Consider the following 19,175-nt stretch of genomic DNA (forward strand, 5'->3'; position numbering starts at 1 on the left):
AGGGGGCTGGACTCGATGATCTCCCGAGGTCCCTTCCAGCCCTAATGTCTGTGAAATCTATGAAATCATATAGGATCAGCTGGCACGTGTCAGGAAGAAAACCAGAAATGTTTATTCCCTTACATTTTTCTACACATGTATGTGCACACACATGCACACATGCATGCACATACACACACATGTCAAGATGCCCCATGTTTGTTGGGTCTACTCAGGTAATCTCTTGGGTGGAGCTGGAGCTTATCTGTAGCCACCTATGATGTGATGTGACTTCCTTGGTATCAACAGGTGGAACAGCGACACCTCCTGGTGTCCAAAACAGTGGATGAAGTGCAGATGATGATCCAGCAACTGACCACAGAAGTTAGCTGCAGGGACATACGATTCCAGCCCATCTCCAACTCTGGCATTCACAATGAGAATTTTAAGGTAAGGGTGAGAGGTGAGGTTCCACATTATTTGAGAAGATGCACACATCCATGCTGTCTATTAGTCCCTTAAGTACTCTGAGCTATGTTCTTTCAGAAACTGAGTTGGATAGGAAAAAAATGTTCCCATTTCCAGAAAATGTTTGAGTTTTTGAAAATCGTTCGCATCTTGCATTGGGACGGAACACTGACATACCCCAAGATTGTTGCAAAGCAATAATCCAGAATAAATTCAGCTATGTGAAACAAAATATTTCTTTTTTGATAATTTCCATATGTTTTGATATGATTTTGAATGTTTTAATTTTTTTAAATATTGTAAATTACCTTAAATTTCTAACAAAAACCCCTTTTGAACTGTAAAAAAGAAACCCTTTTATTTTGAAAATATCAAAATGTGACATTCTAGTAATTTTGCAAGTTTTCTCTAAAACTTTTTGGATACAGGAAATTATCAAAGCCAAACCTCTATAAAACTGGTTTTCACAAATGGGCAAATGGGAAAATATTTCATTGAAAAAAAATCCCTATCAGCTCCGTCCAGCAACTGTTCAGTTCAGTTTTTTAAAGGTTCTTACCAAATAAAATCTCATCTGCGTCTGGTGACCAGATGCTCCAGCCTGGCTAGGGTTTCTTGTTTATAAAATGGCCTTACTTTCATTCCCATGTCCAGTATTCATACTGTTTAAGTCATGTGACTGCCAGTGAGAGTTCTTCAAGGTTTCTTATATAGGTACACAAGTAAAGGTTATCTACATAAAAAACCAAAACAGAAAATGGAGGAGAGTAACTGCCTCTTACTGTGATCACAAGGAGACTTTCCACCCAAAATTATCATCAGAAAATAACAAGTCTAGTAGCTACATCTTTTATGTAAAAATCCCACCCACTTTTTCACAATGGCCAAACAAATAGCTTCTGCCCAGGTCGAGGCTGGTGTAGGGTGAGATTTAAGTAGGTCTAAAACCTTTTACTTTATACATCACTGGTTCAGACACAGCTGAACGAAGTCACTCGCCTCTAACAGCTGTTTGATGGGTCCTAGAAAACAGGTCAGTTTCCAGATAAAAGATTAAAAAATGATAGAAGACAAAAACCATCCACCCAGTTGTCAGCATGTGGGCAGCCAAGGTCCAACCAGCTGTAGAGATGGGTCTCTTTGTAGGGCTGAGGTGGCTAGTCCTGGGTAAGGTGGGGTGTATAAGATGTATTGGGAAAGCTGAGTTTGTCTCTCCAGGATCACCAACATGGACCCTCTCAGCACCACCTATGAGCATTAGACTTAGAGTCACTGGGGATGACAGCTGTGTAATTTATTCTTCACCATTAGGTTCAGAGGAAACTCCTAAATGCTTTCTGAACTACCTGTCTGACACATGCTTTCTCTCTGTTCTCTGCACTTCTTATCTTCCTCTTTGCTTCTCTCAGGATCAGCCCGCTTTAATGGCCAAATGGTCAACACTGCTTCGGGGAAAACGCTTACTCCACCCATCCATTCAGGTACAAAAGCCTACCATAGCCTCCTCCGAATACTGCCATGCCTGCTTTGGCCTTTCCCACCCCTTCCCTCCATACCCCACATCCCTCACCCTCTGTGCCAGTCTCGCTGCGACTATTCTATCCTCCCTGCAAGGTGTTTCTGTACATGTTCAGGGCACAAGACCCTCCTTTCTAACCTATAACTTCTTCTTGCTAGACTGAGGTGCCCAACTAAGAGATGCTTTGTATTTTGGCAGGAACCCAAGGACTGGGCTGCATCTAATTTACATAACCTGGTATGGACTGTTCTTAATAGAGGGGTCACAGACCACAGGTCCCAGCATCCAATGCTCTTTTTTGGCTCCAAGGATTCAGACAAATTAGCACGTGACATACTAGTGCTTGTCGTCTCTCCACATTAAAGACAAAGGTCCATAGGGACCCTGTTTAGCCTGCAGGCTGCTATGTGAATGCACCTGTTTCACTGTTGCCAGCTCTCACAATGTTATTATAAACCTTATAATCTCTGGCAGTTTCTGCTAAAGTCCCAGCTGCAGGAATCTGGTGATTACAGGAATGGCTCAGCTCTCATTTGGAAACATGTAAAGTTGCTATTGTATTCCTGGTTGCAGAGAAAAGTTTAAAGGCATGACCTGAATACACCCCCAGGGCTTACAGTCTTGAAGGCAAATACAAAGAACCCTCATCTTATTTATTTTTTTAAAATGCCATTCTTTTTGGAGCCTAGCATGATATCTGTAAGTTTGGGCAAGGGAAGTGAGGAGGGCAATGTTGTTGTTCAGTACAAAGTGTATGCTCTGAGGAGTGAGATTAATATCTTACTCTGGTCAGCACAGATTCATTAGGATTGAGTTACACTGGTATGTAATTCAGTGAGGTCCTGCTGGTATCTGAAGCCCAGTTTTCAAGGCAGGAGTGGCCATGTGGCCTAAAAGGAGTCTTTCTGGGAAGCCATGAACCCATGGCCAGGAGAGCTGGAAAAAGTAAGAATTTTAATGTCTTATTGAAACACATCATGGCAAACACTTCAGTCCAAAGTTTCTTAGCCTAAGGATCACCAGCAGTTCTTTGGGGCAGGGGCAATTGTATCTGCCAGCTCTCTCTGAAAAGGATCTTTACAGCCAGAAAAGAATGGAGAACATCAAAAATTATGGAATGGACCAAGGCCGAGAAAGAACTGTAGTTCTTTCTTTGTGCTTAAGAAAAAACCGCCCTGTAGCTTTTACTTCATGGTTAAGATTGAGGAGATTTGCTCTGAGATGGTGTTTCTCAGATGGGTGTTGGTGGCAGACTTCTAGAAGGTACCTGAGAGGAAGGAACAGGAAAGCAGAAGATGGGAAGGAGGAAATATAGATGGAGGAAAGGAGGAAGGAAATGAAGAACAACTTTACAATTCCTCTTAGGTTAATGCAGAGGTTACAGTATGGTTGTTGTGACAAACAGGCTTTTTATTATACATAATTAGGGACCTACTTAAATCATGGTTTCACAGTTTTAATGGAAACCATGAACAATGGTCATTGCCACGGATGTCGCAAAAAATGGCATTGGCTGTCACTTCCCAGGAAATCAACCAAAAAAACCCAAACCAAAATAAAAATAAAATGCTGGCTCTCAGTCTTCACTAACGCTGCAGCCCAGCCTTGCAGGCTGCCCAGGAAAGAAAGGCACTGGTTGTGGGGGGCAGCACAAAGGGCAACAGCCAAGATGGAGGTTGCCCCATCGTGCCTCTCAGCCAATCAGCACTGAGGAGCAGGGCCACATGAAGGGCAGCCGGAAGTCAAGATGGTGGTCATCCCTTCATCCTGCATCCCCCTGGAGCCTCTGCCAATCAGAGCTGATGGGCAGGGCCTCTTCGCCAATCAATGCCAAGAGACAGGACCACTGCAAAATGACCAGGAAATCAATTCTTTGGGCTGCAACCAAGCTACAAAAATTGCTTTCTCTTGCTGCAAGTTAGGTTACTGGTACCTATCCATAACACAATGATAGGAGCACATAGAAGCATTACAAACTTACGCGGGGGTACGTAACACAAAACCATTTGAGAACCACTGGTACTCCCATGAGGGCTGCAATATTCACTTCTTCTTGACTATTGCATGTATTAATACGTGCTCATTGCATTAGGACGTGCTCATTTCTCAACACCAATAAGAAAAATGCATTCATCATGAGGCCAGTTTGTTTGGACATTCCTAAAATGCTTCCTTCCCAGCCTCCTCTTGTAAAAACTGTGAACTGGATTTCACTGAACAAAGGGTTTTTGGAATTGTATTTGCCATTTCTCTGCTTCCTGCTGGTAATCTCATACAAAAAATTCCTATAGCATTCAACAGCAACATGCTGAATTGCTAGACCACTACCAGTAGTGCTACTGCAATGTTCTGGAGCATTGCTGGAGAACGGTACGGTGTCCAAGTTATTTAATAGCAACTGCTGTTTGCTTAGATTCAGTTTATGTAGTAAGTTGTCCCTGAGTTATGCCAAAGCGAATTCTGACAGATGATGAAGTAGTAAAAAAGCTGCAGAATTCAGACTGTTAAGAATTCAGATGGTTTAGTTATACTGTTTGAACCCATAGCGTAGAGATGACCGAACGTTTTGAAACCAAGGTTGAATAGCTATGTGGTCTGCTTATGTTTAAACCCCTTTTCATTTGCTTTTCAGTGGGAACATCTACACATGCATTAAGATGCTTTTTCTAATGCACATTAATTTTAGTACCTCTGGTTGTCAGTACACAAGTGTGAAGGTGGCTGCAACACACTGTAATTACAGTGTGCTGGAGCAAACTTGATTAATTAAGCCTGCTAGACCATGGCAATTATTATGCTCCAGCAGCCTTCTGCATCACATGTATCAGCATCCCCATGGTTAATAATGGTGGTGTGGGTGCTTGAACTAATGTTCATCAAATGAGCTTTAGTACAAGCACCCCTACTGCCGTTTTTAAGCACAGGGACACTGATACATGAGATCCAGTGGCACTTTAATTAGAGTGGCTCTTGGAACCACTTTAATTAAAGCGCCACCCTCCTCCCCTGGAGCACATGTAAAAGTGCCCTGCAATGTGAGGTACTAAAGAAATGGTTGTTAGGCTGCCTTAATGCACAGTAATGAATGTACATGCTTTTTAAGTGATGCTTAATGCACAGTAGTCTATTTTACTGCATATTAGTGTAATTGCACAGTTTTTTATGTGATGTTTTAATGCACAGTAAAATAGGCTACTGTGCATTAAAGTGCATGTGTAGACATGCCCAGTAGGATTTTAATTGCAATATGGCTTTTCTTTATATGAAGACCCAACTAAAATGCAAATAAAGCTAGCCATTGTTTGTGTCCCACAGGGGAGATGACAAGGAGGTCTTAAATTGCAGCAAGGGAAATTAGATTGTATGTTAGGAAAAACTTCCTCACTATGAGGGTGGTTAAGCACTGGAACTGGCTGCTCAGAGAGTCTGTGGATTCTCCATTCTCAGAAGTTTTTAAGAGCAGGTTAAGCAGATACTTGGCTGGGGTGGTTTAGACAGGGATGATCCTGCTTTGAGCATGGGCCTGGATTAGATGTGACCACTTGAGGTCCCTTTCAGCCCTCCTTTCCTATGAGTCTAACTTGTTTGTTATTCTTATGTTTAAAAAAAGATTTTCATCCAGTCAAAAAGCAGAATCAACTCCAATGACATAGGTGACAAAGCTCCTGGATTCTATTCCTGGCTCTGTGAGTGGTTCACTGTGGATGCACCTACATGAAACAATGTGCAGAAGGGCAGCAGCCAAAAACCTGTGCTAATGTACAAAGCAAAACACATGCTAATGTGCAGGGCAAAACCCATGTTCATTATAGGTACTGAACTTAATATACCATAATTACAGTGCATTAATGAATGTATAGATGCACTCTGTATAGCCTTGCGCCCCGCTGCTGCCCTCCCCTCCCCCAAGTAGTGCTGCTGGCACTTCCAGGTTCAGCATCCGGCTGCGGGCCCCACCCCCTCCCAGTCGGTGACTGACTGAAGGGGGACTGCCCCCCCGCCCCCCCCCAACTGCCACGGCCGCCCATGGACAGTCCCTGCTCAGCCCGCCCTTGCTGCTGATGGCTGCATCACCACCTGCGAGTGGTTGCCATGCCCCCCCAGCCTTAGGAGGCACACCTCACCTATGGTCCTCCTGGTCCCTCTCCTGCTCATGCACAATGACCTGTAGGACTGCTAGAGCCAGCAAGTGCCACTGTGCAGGGACATGGTGCCCAGGGGCCAGGGAGCAGCTGGCAGAGGTCTGGGGGAGTCAGGCTGGGGTTCTGCAGTGCTGCTACAATCAGCATGTGCCCACCACACCTAGCACCCAGTGGCCAGGGGCAGGCATCAGCTGGCTCAGGCCCCAGGGTCAAGCCTGGGGTCTAAAGGTCAGCCAGGGATGGCTAAAGAGCTGTCCCTGTCCCATGGCTGGAGGGACTCCTAGCCATGTTGGTCTGGCCCCTGGCAAAAGGCTGGCCCTGTGCTGGTCTGGCTGACTAGGAGCAAATTTGCTCCTGATCAGCATCTACTAGTGCATCTAGTGCAGTAAATCTACTGTCTGTAAATACAAATAGTAGATTTACTGCACATTTGCCTATTTTACTATAGTATTTTACTAGTACATAGTGATGCTTCACTGCATAGTAGATGAATTTACTGTGCAGTAAAGCATCTCGCATAGAAGTGCCCCCTGTTTTTGTTTCCCCATCTGTAAAGAACAGCCAGCATTCCCCCAACCACACAAAGAGGGATGTAAAGTTTCTTTTACTAAAAGAAAAACTTTTTCTTTTAAATCTTTAAAGAACATAGAGCTCCTAGGATGAAAGAGACTAGAGAATGTACATCAATATCAATTGGCTATTACGTCTAATAATCTCAAGGTATATCCCTATTCATTATACTAAGGTATTAATTTGCATTGATTTTGCCTTCCATTGCTGGATTTCAAAATCTGGTCTCTCTCTCTGTCTGCTGAGCTAGTTATCCCATCTTGTGCAATTACCCGTCAAGTCTAGGAAACCACGAAGTGTGAGGTGGGAAGGATGGAGATTGCAGTAATAGACCAGCCAGTGTATGTTCAGATTCCATTCTGGTAGCATTGCCCATGACCCTCACCTTGACTTGCTTCTAATGACAACTCTCTCTTTCTAGAAGTAGTCTCACAAGCTGCTCCAGGGAACCATGACATAGACTCCCATACAAACCAGCCTGCGGTGGGACCTGCCTGTTCTGAGCTGCTTCCATTGCACTTCGGCTTTTCCCCTCCATGTCAGCATGTTTCTCTTTTCAGGGTGGTTAATCTGCCCTCACTTCCTCTATCAATCTCTCTGAACTCTTCCAGGTCTTAACACCTAGCCAGTTCCTCATGACTGTCCCACTGCGTGGCCTGACTGGGTACAAGGAGCACCAGGTGCGGCGCTGGCGGTATTACACTGTGCAAGGGGAAAAGCTCCTCTCCTCGGTGCGGAACCCAGAGGAGCTGCACCAGTGGCTGGAGGTGGAGCAGTTTTCAAAGAGCCTCCAGCAGTGGCATGACACGGATATGAACTTCGAAGGTGATCTTGTTCCAGCCAAAGTCCTTGCTGTCTTCCGGGACCTGGTGGAGAAGTCGATTATAACCTGTGATCTCTCCAGTGAGTGTAGTGAGACATGAAGGGAATCGAACTATTAGCACTAATGCAGAAGATTGCTGCTGCCGCTGGCCCTAGGCAGCAGTGGCAGCCTCCTGTCATCCAGCACACAGATCCGGGGGCCCACACTGCTGGGAGGAGTCCGGCAATGCTGGGAGGGCAGGTTGAGCAATATGGGGCTGGCGGAGCCAGTCGGAGCGCAGCCCTGGCTCTCCGTGCCTCCTGCCGCCGGGCTGCGCTCCGACCGGCTCCGCAGCCCCATGGAGCTCAGTCAGGTGGCAGGAGGTGGAGTGCAGCCCTGGGTCTCCCCGCCTCCTACCACCAAGCTGCTTCAAAACTCAAAACGTTTCAAAATTTTCGAAAAGTTTTGAGTGCCCTCGTTTTGTTTTGAAGCTGTTTCAAAGCTTTTTGTTTCTCTTCGATTTTGCTGTTTCGAGCTTGAAATGTGTCAAAACAGCTTTAAAACGAAACACGCAGCAAAATTTCGCACAGCCCTAGCAACAGAGCAATTCCGTTGCAAAGAACTCAGACCACAACACGGTAGTTTTGGCCACTGTGGATTCCTATTTGAAATCTCTGGGTTTAACTTGTGAATCATGTGTAGATGTTTGCATACCTAACAGTGCTAATATTGTGCAACACCCCAAAGTACCTTGTGGAATTACTGCCATAAGAATTCAGCCACCTTTTTTTTGCTGTGAATTTACAAGAAGTAAGTTGTCTTTCTGCTAGCCCAGGAGGGATATACCTGGACTAGCCAGAAGGATTTTGTGAAAGGGATGGAGCATTGGATCCAAACTTAGAAGAGACTATCCCTAGAGAAGTCTGAGCTGTCCATAGTCTTCCAGGTGGCAACACTCCTTTTGGGCAAATTCCTGTTCTTTATTTTTGTTATTTACTTTAATTCTTTAGACAAATAGAATCATGGAACTAGAAAGAACCTCGAGAGTTATCTAGTGATGTACAGGATTCCATGGTCCTAACACATCCCAGAAAGATGCTGATCCAACCTTTTTTCAGAAACCTCCAAGGAAGAAAATTCCACACCTTTCCTGGCAGCTTGTTTCACTGTCTTGCTGATTCTACAGTTAGAAAGTTTTTTCTAGGATTTAATTCAAATATTGGCTTCTCCCCTGTACCCAGGATGCTCTCAACCTAATTCTAGGTAATGTCATATGGTGTCACTCCCACCCACAATGCTACAAGCACCTTCAAAGCCGCTGTTGATATCCCAACCTTCCCTGCAAAATGAATGGAGGAGGTGATCATTGATAGGATGTAGTTTGTGTGTTAAACCCTCCTTTAGAGCTAAGGATGCTACCTTATTAATAGTCAACATGCTTAGTTTTTAGAATCCTGAAAACATTTTATAGACATCAGTTAGTTAATGCACAACATAACTTGAGGTGGGCAAATATTTCCTTTTTCTCATCTGGGTTAACTGAAGCACAGAGCTTGTGCCTTTTCCTAGACCAGAGGTGGGCTGGATTCAGTCCACCAGCTGGTGGTATCCAACTTATGGGTGGGTGGCTGCAAACCCATGAGATTTGGCCTGTGGGCAGCCGGTGGGTCCGGCTGCTGCATGGTGCTGGACAGGCAGGGCTGTTTCCATCGTGCTGGGCAGGTGGGCAGGACTGCTTCCACCCACTGCTGATGTGGTGGCGTCAGCTGTGGACCTTGGCGAATGCCCTGATCTCCAACTGGAACCTGCTGGCTGTGTCCACAGCTGATGCTGAAACCCAGCCAGGGCTGCTTCTGCCATGCCAGGGGGTGCTGGTGTATGCTGAGGACACAGCCAGCATTTTTTGGGGTTGGGCAGGGCTTGCAGCATGCTGCAGCTGCAGGAGTCATGGGGGTGGGGAGGGGAGAGAGAAGTGTGGCTACTGAGAGAACATAAAAAATCATTAAGTGGCCCTCCAGCCAAAATACCCACCCCTGTCCTAAACCAAAGCCAGACCAGGCTGCCTCTCTTCAAAGGATTTTGTCCAGAATGACATTCCATCATAGGACTGCAAATGCAGAAAGGCCATTTTCCCTTCCCAACTTAAACTCTAGATTTTGATCTTTGCAACGTAGTGGAAAGACTTGTTAAAATCTAGCTTATTTAGCAACTTGTTTTTCTAGAAAATTGTGATTACTATTGAGGAGAGTGATGAGATGCAAATTCAGCACCACCAAACAGATGCTGTGACTTGGCAGAAAAATCAAATGTACTGACCTCTTTTTGCCTCACCTGTTTTGGTCACATGGAAGGCATCATGTCAAGGACAAAGTCTGATATTCTTTAAAGCAGATCTCCCAAGCTGCTGGTCCATGGACCACTGGCTTATGGTCCATGCTTATGCTTATGGAAGAAATGTTTGGGCATAGGGTGCTGACCTGTCCTTCTTGCAGCCTGCTATGGGGAGATCAGCATATGGTAGAAGAGAAGAAATAAAATTAAACAGTGAGATTATCTTGCTTCAAACAGGACAAACTCCTCTCCTACCAAAGACAGTTAATGTTGCTGACACACTTCCCTGATATCACTGTAGCCTCTTTGCTGGCATGGTAGTAAATTTAGGGCAGTGTCTCATTTGATTGCAAATTTGGTGTCATGACCTTGCTGTATTTCCGTGCATGCTTTATTTATTTACTTGTGGTGCACCAGTCTCATATCTTTCGCAGGGTGGCAAAAATAACAGCAGAGCTGCACTTGAGCTATTCCACTGGCAGCACCCCCATCTGAAATGCCACCGTTGATCCCTGTAGATGCAGTGTCCCTTCCTTTCTTCCCTTTGCCTCTCACCCCACTGGTTCTGGGACCAAGCCCCCATCCTCTTGTCCCCAAATCACCAACCCTTGGCCATGTGGAGCTCCTTCTTTCTGATACCTAGCAGTGGCTGGTTCAAACAGACTTGAGGATCAGCCCTTTTTGGAGGGGCTGTTTTGCAACACCAAGACACCTCAGACTGCTGGGGATGACTTGTATGCAAGTTCCCATCCAGACATATGAATGCACCTAACTTGTGAGCTACTCATTAGGGTATGTCTACAGCATAGCAGCAAGGAGCTTAGTCACACCTCTGAGAAAATAAGCCCTGTCCACCCAGTCCATCTCTAGACCATCAAGCCCAAAAATGAGGCAGTAAGGATGGGTGTGTGTGTGTGTGAGGGAAGGGGGGGGGGGTCCCCAACCCACTACTCTTGAAGCAGTTGGAAACCCAGGTCTTAAACACAGTGCCAAGGATGCTCTTCAGGCTTGTTTCACCACCCTGTTTTTTGTCATGGTGTATGTGGAGCAGGAGGGCATGGACAGGGCTTATTTCCTCAGCGGTGTGACTGACACCCTGCCCCTGTGGCACTGACATGGCCACAAGGCTCAGTGTGACTGAGCACCAAGGGCAATGATAGGTCCCACAAGAAATTTCATGTATGGATCTAGACCAGTAGTTCTCTATGTCTATAGACTCAAGCCACTCCTTTTTAGGCTCAAGGCACCCTCCATAATTTTGGTGAATTGAGCAACACCCCATTTCAAAAACTGATTTATATATTACAGTGTTACTTCCTTGCAGAAGGACCTGTGGGGGTGGGGGAGCAGCCAGTCAGGGAGAAACCTGAGCTTGCTCTTGTCTGCTTATTTCCTCATACCTGGAGCCTTATTTCCTCACACTTTCTGCAACTCACTTCTAAGGATCTCAAGGCACCCTGGTTGAGAATCACTGATCTAGACAGTCCATAAGGAACTGGAGGTTTCTGGATGCAAGGCTTCTCTCTGGATTGTTTTGAAATTAGGGAGGCTTAGTCATCTCCTTTGCTGTCTCTTGGGATTCAATGCTATGGGAGAAGTTTAAGCCACAGCAGTTCTGCTTACCTTTGTTTGCGGCTGGTCTTGTGATTTTCTGGATCCCACACAGCCAAAGAGTAGATGTTGAGGGGCACAGTTGGTGTTGCGCTCTTCCTCTTCTTGCTCTTTGGTCCCACAGTTGGAAAGTAAGAACTAAGGTGGGTCCACAACTTACAGAGCACATACTAGATGAAGAGCACCAAACCACTTCTGGGGTGGCTTATGCAGAACACCAGCCCTCTCTTTATTGTTTCTTTTTGTTGTTCCTTCCCAGGGAAAATCAGCCTTCTGGAGAGCTTCAGCTCAGTGGTGCGAGTTGCTGTGGAAACGTCAAACCTTCAAGTAGAGGTGGAGCTGGTGCCTACTGTGGAGATCTTAACCTGCTGGCCAGAGAAGGCCCGGTGGCCTCGCTGCCTCAGGCGCTGGCCTTCCCAGGAGAAAGTGCAATGTGTGAAGGTACCATGTGTTAGGGGAATGGGAGGCCTGGTGGCACAGTGGAGGGTGTTGCCTTCTTGTCTAAAACAGTGGTTTTCAACTTGTGGTCTGTGGAGCCCTGGGTGTCCTCAAACTATGTCTAAGGGGTCTGCAAAATATGACTGAGCAATCAAAAGTATGTGAATACCCACACTTACAATTTAAAGGGGCCCGCACCATCATTTAGAATTCCCAAAGGGGTTTGCACCACCATTCAACATTTTTTAGGGGCCCACAAATGAAAGTCCCACAGCCTGGGCCCCAGACTGACTGGAGCAGGGGATGATAATTACTTTGCGTGTGTGGCTGGTCTAAATGTATTGCATGATTAACCAGTTAATCAAGAAATATATGCAGTGTGTGGCAGGGGCCTAGTTTTTGCAAAGTGTTCTTGCAGGAAGGCCAGTGTTTGCTGAGCAGGGATGAGTAGGAAGAGGTGGAGGCAGTGCACTCAGCTCCACCAAAGCCTGATATCCACCATCCCTTGCTGCTTTAGTCTCCTCTCTCTTCCTCTCACATTTCTTCTCTGCAAAGCATCTTGTCGTACTATCCCACTTCTATTGGTCTTGTCCTGTTATTGACCAAGGTCTGCCAGGGCTGAGCTTGGACAGGTCAGCACTGACCTGTTGTCTATCCTGCAGCTCAAGTACAGGAAACTGTTGTGTAATTCTGTTTAAACAGCCAAGGTGGGGATACACTTGCTAGGAATCAGGGTGTCTGTTGTGTCTGTCTCTTGTGCCTTGGTTCAGGGTGCCATGCCAGGCACCTCAAGAGGTGGCAGACAGGAGCTATGGGGGCTCCCTTTACCCTGTTCTGTGCTGCTCTAGGGACAAGTTTGCATCTCATCCTGTCTCCCTCCCCTCTCCTCTGCAGTCATTTGGCTTTAACCTCTTGGCCCGCTCCAATTACCACTGGCAGCTGGGCTTCTCTCGAGCTGAGCGCCTATTGATGGAGGGCATTGATGAGGATGGAGGGTGCCGCATGAAGTGCTTCCGGGTCATGAGGCAGATGAAGGAAGACATCTGGTGCAAAGGAAACAAGCCTGTTCTCACTTCCTACCACCTCCAAGTAGGTACAGCAATCACAGTGATGGGGGAGGCAAGGGCGGAGCGCCTTCCATCCTGCCAGCAGCAGGTGAACAGTGTCCTCATTGCAGGAACCTCTTCCCAACTGGAAACATATAGCAGAACCTGAGGCTGTTGATTGTAGCCACATTGGTCTAAGGACATATGCAAGCAAGGTTCTTTGGGTAGATATGATATCTTTTATTTGACCAACTAAATAGTTGGGGAAAAGTTCTTTGCAAGCTTTTGGGCACAAACACCCTTCTTCAGGCATAGGGAGACTCTGCTGCTCTTATGAATTCTCCAGGGTAGAAAAGAAGCTAAAATAAACAAGAAGTCTGTTTACTTTAGCTTCTCTTCTACCTTGGAGAACTCATAACAGCAGCAGAGTCTCCCAATGGCTGAAGAAAGGTGATTGTGCCTGAAAGCTTGCAAATAACATTTTTCCAACTACTAGTTGGTCTAATAAAAGATAGCAGAACCCAGATACTTGGCAAGATTAGGTTCCTTACTGCCTTATAAAGAGGGAGGTTTGCAAAGCCTCTGGGCTGGGGGGTATATCTAGCCACAGCAAACAGCTGTGTGGGACTCCTGAAGGGACTCCAGCTGTTTGCTGAAGGTTTTATTTCCAAGGGTGCCACTTCCCTAATGAGCTGTGCAGGACCCTCAGCTGAGGGGCTCCAGCTGAGAGGAGAAGCAGCGTCCTTTGATGTTAAAGCCACAGTGAACAGGTGAGCAGCTCATCCTTCATCCAGCCATCTGCCTTGAATGAAGGGGGCTAGGAACCACCTGGTTATGAATGACCTGGGTTCTGCTATAGGCCAAATAAGCAGGGCTGAAATGGCTACTGTGCTTCCTCATTGCCTTCCCAGGAGCTCCCCTCACTGTGCTACCCTCCATTTCCCTTACCCAGATGCCATCTGTCTACATCCCATAGGCACAACTACAAGCATTAGCAGTTGCACAGTTATAAGGCAGCATCCAGAATCCAGGCAGCACCAGAAAGAGGGTTGCTTGTGCCTTACACTGCCGCATGTAATTGCCTGATCAGCTGCTAGTTCTTGACTAACATTGTACATAACACAAACGCACTTGGAGTTTCTACAGATGCCACCACCTGAGGATCACAGAGGCTAGGTCCCCATGGCCAAACCCTGGGCTATCATCAAGGAAAAAGCCCTTCCCACTTACACCTGCTCCACACACACCAGGGTCCAGCCATTCAGCAAAGTAGACAACCTAGAGGGATCTTCAGTGCACACCAGAGTGCTGCTCTGCGACCTTCTGTGTCTCAGGAGGGCCCAAGAGTGGCTCTGGGCACATGCTGAGGACTGCTTCATGTTGTATGTGCTGCTCACTTACCAGGCTCAGGAGAGAGCAGGGAAGAAGTGAGAGGGCAGAGGTGTTTCTTGGTGGTTCTCCAGGGCTTGGCAGGAAAATGTCTGTATGGCCAAAGCCTTTTACCACCATGAGCCCCCAAATCCTCCCAATACCTACTGTGGCGCAGAGAGGCCAGCAGAAGAAGGGAACAGCCTTTGAAAGGCAATGAGACACATTTGGAGTCACTCAGGGAACTGCTGGTTGTCCCTGGCTCCATGCTAGCCAGTGCCAGTAGTGACTGTTTTCCTCTCATGACTGTCTGGGGCCACGGTATGAAAAGGACTCATTGGATTTCATTCACCAATGTCCACATTGCAGCACTCATTACAGCACCCGGATGGGCCTGCTCAGCAGTGGGAAGGGTAAAGGCTGGCTGCCTAATGGAGCTAATTTCCTTGCTTTCGTGAGCTAATTCCCTTGTCTTCGTGAGCTGTCCATGCCAGGAGCCAGGCTTATCCACAGGGAAGCACACCCTGCCACAGCTTCCAGTCCCCAGGGCTGCAAGCCCAGCTCCTTTCCCCAGGTGAGCGGGCCCTTGGCAACAGCCCTGTAATGTTCCCTTCTACCCACACAGATGGTGCTGCTCTGGACCTGTGAGAAGTACCCGCGTGCCAAGGACTGGCGCTATTTCCGGGAGGGCTTCCTGCGCTTGGTGCGGAAGCTGCACAAGTGTGTGAGCCAGCACTTCCTGAAGCACTACTTCCTCAGGGATGCAAACCTGTTCCAGTATGCCAACACCAGTGACCTGGACCTGGTGGCAGGCAAGCTGATCGTATTCCTGGAGAACCCTGTGATCTGCCTGGACTGAACTACCAGTGCCTCCCCATCCAGTCCCGTCCATACCCCAAGCTCCTTTTGTAGCTTGTGGTTGCTCTTCCTGCCCTTCCACAGACACTGTGATCAAGTGCATCATGAAACAGAAGAGTCCAACTGGGTATGGGTAGAGACCAAGACCACATGCCAAGACAGTGCCATGTGCCATCTGTAGTTTAAGTCACTGCCATCCAACCCCCTAAGCCACCAGGCAGAGCAGCACAGCCCCCCGTAGTGGTCAGTCCTGTAATGTCTAAACCAAAGGCAGCATGAGCTAGTGGCAAGAGCAAGGAGCTGCCACCCACTCTGTAACCATGTGCATGTCACTTCACCTCTCTGTGTCTCCCCACACTGATGTTTTAAACTGGGTTAATCTCTACTTTCCTCAGCAGCTTGTTGAAAGGATAGAGGACTGAGCACATCTAGGGAATGCAGAGGTGTTTGGATGGAAGTTTCTGCTGGAGCACCATGTATTGTTATTGCCAGTGCCCCATCTGCAGCTCCACAGAACTTCCACTCTCTGTAAAGACAATTTAATAGATCATTGCATTGAATAGTCCAATTGCTTGTTTTTGTCTTCTCCTCTGCTGTCTTCCCTGTTGATTTTTGTCCCTAGATTTTTCCTTGGGAGGGCAGGAGGGGGAGAGGAGCTCTCTACCTTTGCCTTTCCCACCCTTCCCAGTGCCACACAGCACATGCAGTGAAGATGTTTGCCATGAGGGGCATCTTGCTCCTCTGGCTCTGCCCAGCTGGCCAAGGGATAAACAGATTTCTTGGCTTTTGGTCCCTTTGTCATTCCAGGTGGTAAAAGACAGCAGAAGAATTTTCTACGAGGTCCAGCACTTATATTTTTTTTCAAAGCAATATGTTCAATATTACAATACCCAACACTATTTTCAAAGCAAAGTCCCAGTGTTTCAAGGAAACAAGTTTTGAGGTAACCGTTTGTTTTGGTGTCATGCTGCTCATGTTATTTATTGGCTCAGAGTACAATAAAATGGGCTTTTTCTTGCCTCCTGCATGGATCACAGCTTGCTGAAGTACTCAGAATGAGAAACCTCCTCTCAGCTCTCCTGGCAGGGACACAATCTCCTGGCAGTGCCCATCACACAGCCTGATCTCCATTCTAGGCCCATACACCCTTTCATTTACTTGTACACTTTTGCGGGGCATGGAGCTCTTGCTGTTACTGGGGTGAAGAGTGGCTAGCCCAAAGATCACTGAGGTGGGTGTGTGGCTATCACTGCAATAGAGAGGGCTCAGGTGGCCAGTGGCCAGCCCAGAGTTCCTTGAGATGGACATGTGGCCATCACTGTGATAGAAAACCACTGTTATCTCTTTTCCCTCACTTTTCCAAGCTCCTTCCACTTTTCCTCCTGCCAGTCACTCCTTGAAAGACCCAATTTCTCTCTCTCATAAGCCAGTTTCCTCTGTACTCAGGCCCAGACCTCTTGAGCTTTCTCCCCTAAAGCTCTCCCTTCTGTTCTCTCTTCTTGACCCACCAAGCATAGAAATATCCCTCAGCTTAACAGCCTGAGTTTCCACAGCAAAGAGAAGGTGCCAGTGGCAGCAGGTTATCAATGCTTCCTGCCTTCCAGATCCCTCCCCCTGCCTCTCACCTCCAGACCCTCTTCCCTTCCTCAGAGCTCCCTCAGACAGGGTCACATCAGTCCCCCTACAGAGCCCATCTCTTCCTTCATGGTTCTCACCCTGTGAAGAAAACATAAGGTGCACTGTATACATCAGGTCCCCAGTACCGGCTCCATCCGATACGCCCACAGAGTATCTGGATGGCCTCACTCCATCAAAGTTGTCAGGGAATACTTGCGTCTGTAGCTACAACCAGTTGCTTTATGAGGGACTTCTCACACCTTGCCCACATGCATCGCTCAGCAGGTGTCAAGCACCCATCGCTTGGGCAGACAAAGCTCCTTTGTGCACAGTGGCAGCAGCAGCTGCTGCCCAGTCAGCCTCTCTCTTTTGAACTCTGCCTCCCCTTATCAATCCTTCAGTGAAGCTCAGCAAGAGGATGCATTAGTAAAAAACACCCCATTTGCAGATGCCAAGAAGGAAGGAGACAGGAAGTGCTTCACGCTTTGGTTTCTTCCTTCCCTGCAGCCACCTCTGCAGTTAAGAGGATGGCAAAGCTGGAGAAACCTTGAGAAATGGTGGAAGGGGCTAGAAAGCATTAAGTAACCCATGAATACTGGGAAACTGGCATGACAGCACCCCCTCGTGTCAAATTCCAGAATACCCCCTACTCAGTTGGTCTAATAAAAGATATATATATCCCCCGTGTTCCCATATATATATCTTTTATTAGACCAACTGAGTAGCTGGAAAAAAATTCTTAGCAAGCTTTTGGGTGCAATCACCCTTCTTCAGTCATAGGGAGTCTGCATACACACACATATACATATATACATAAATACGTATTATTGTACATTAAGGTTTCTCCATTTCTCCATCCTGGTTTAGTAAGGGAAAAGCAATTCTTGTCAGAGTTAGCTCTGCTCTCATTACCCAGTGCATAGTGGCAGAAATCAGAGATTTTTTAGATCCAATTCTCTGACTTCTGGTGTCTGACCAGCCTTCACTGTCCCTCCTGAATTCTACCCAGTCTCCACATTTCCTTTACTCCAGTGGTAGGAAGTTTGGCTGTGTCGGGGATGCTAGGGATGGGGCAAGGAAGGTGTTATGGAGGCTGTGCAGGGGAGGATCCCAGTGTGTGCAGGGAATCGCCACCCATCTCATCTCGTGCTGCTGTTCCAGCCAACCCACCTTCCACCACCACCTGGGAAGACAAGCACAACCATCCTACATGTGAGGAGCCTGGTGGTTCCAATTTACTCGCTCTGCCACCAAATGTGGCCACTACTACTGTGAAAGATATCAGCTGTTTACCCGATACACCCCACTATCCCACAGACACAGGAATTAAACCATGCTGAATCTGACTGAAACTAGATGGGGGCTGTAGATATGCAGTGTCCAATGGAGTACAGTTCTGGAACTCCTGTGGAAAGTAACTGTGGAGCAACTGATGAGCAAAAACTGATCACGACCCTGAGGTGAAAGAATCTGGCTAAGTGTCCTGTGGAGGGCACTCACCAGGCTGTTGGGAGCCCACCACTGTATCCCCCATGCACTTCTACTTGTGCAGTCTGAGCACAGCCCAGGGGAATGTGACAAAAGGAAGCAAGCAGATAGACTTTGCACAGGGCTTCTGGACATAGCATTGCAGGTCAGTTGGAGAGGGATGTCATAGACGGTGTCCTACAGTCACCCTGTGCAACCTACAGGCTTATGGCAGAGCTGGTAGAACTTAATAGGCTTAGATGGTTAGTATCGGGGTAAGGGCAGCAGGCTAGCCAAATTGCCACCAGCTGGCCCTACTTACCTGAGTTGGCCTGGTGGCTAGTGGCCTAACTGCTCTCACTTGGCCCCAGTCACTTTTCAGTGCCCAGCAGGCTACTCAACAAAATATGATACTGCCCTCTCTATCCCTTGGTCTCTGGGTCCCTACTCCTGGTTTCCTGTGCCCTGGATCCTGCTTCATGATTTCATCCTGGTTCCCGCCTACCTATTCCTGATTCTAGACTTTAACCCAGACCCTCATGTTCCCAGACTGCCATGAGGGCGCCTTGACCCCTGTGTCTCCAGATCCCTGTCCTCAGACAGTTGGCTTCTGGCATGTGACTTATCTAAGCAATAGCCCATGTCTTGGTCCCATGCAGCTAAAGGTGCCTGCTCCAGACCCCTTGGCTAGTGACACCAGTTTTAGACCCATGCCCTCCAGGTTCCTGACCCTCTCCACTTGGTCAGGTTAACCACCTACACCCTAGTCCCTTATAGACCTCAGCCTCCTAACCTGCCTGACCTTGATCTCTTAGCTCTAGTCCAGACCTTTGGTTCTCTGATCTTGTCTGTTCCTGATACCAGGGGACCAAGCCCCTCCCATTCACATTGCAGGCATACCCCTGACAGTTGGTCACATGGGCAAGCATATGTTGCCCACCACAGAGAAAATGAGGTAA

At 47.3% G+C, this 19,175-nt stretch overlaps 1 protein-coding gene across 2 annotated transcripts in view; it reads left to right on the forward strand.

The window, feature by feature from the left end:
* Positions 1 to 16,097, forward strand: part of MAB21L3 (mab-21 like 3) — a 22,189-nt gene extending 6,092 nt beyond the window's left edge. For both annotated transcript variants that reach the window (XM_025211745.1, XM_025211744.1), the window contains 5 exons: positions 289 to 429; positions 7,290 to 7,581; positions 11,682 to 11,863; positions 12,755 to 12,949; positions 14,900 to 16,097. In XM_025211745.1, the coding sequence (XP_025067530.1) occupies positions 289 to 429; positions 7,290 to 7,581; positions 11,682 to 11,863; positions 12,755 to 12,949; positions 14,900 to 15,133 (1,044 nt within the window). In that variant the 3' untranslated portion in view covers positions 15,134 to 16,097. The remainder of the gene's footprint in view (positions 1 to 288; positions 430 to 7,289; positions 7,582 to 11,681; positions 11,864 to 12,754; positions 12,950 to 14,899) is intronic.
* Positions 16,098 to 19,175: the final 3,078 nt, after the last annotated feature.

The sequence above is a fragment of the Alligator sinensis genome, unplaced genomic scaffold (assembly GCF_000455745.1).
Source record: "Alligator sinensis unplaced genomic scaffold, ASM45574v1 scaffold344_1, whole genome shotgun sequence".
Taxonomy (NCBI): domain Eukaryota; kingdom Metazoa; phylum Chordata; order Crocodylia; family Alligatoridae; genus Alligator; species Alligator sinensis.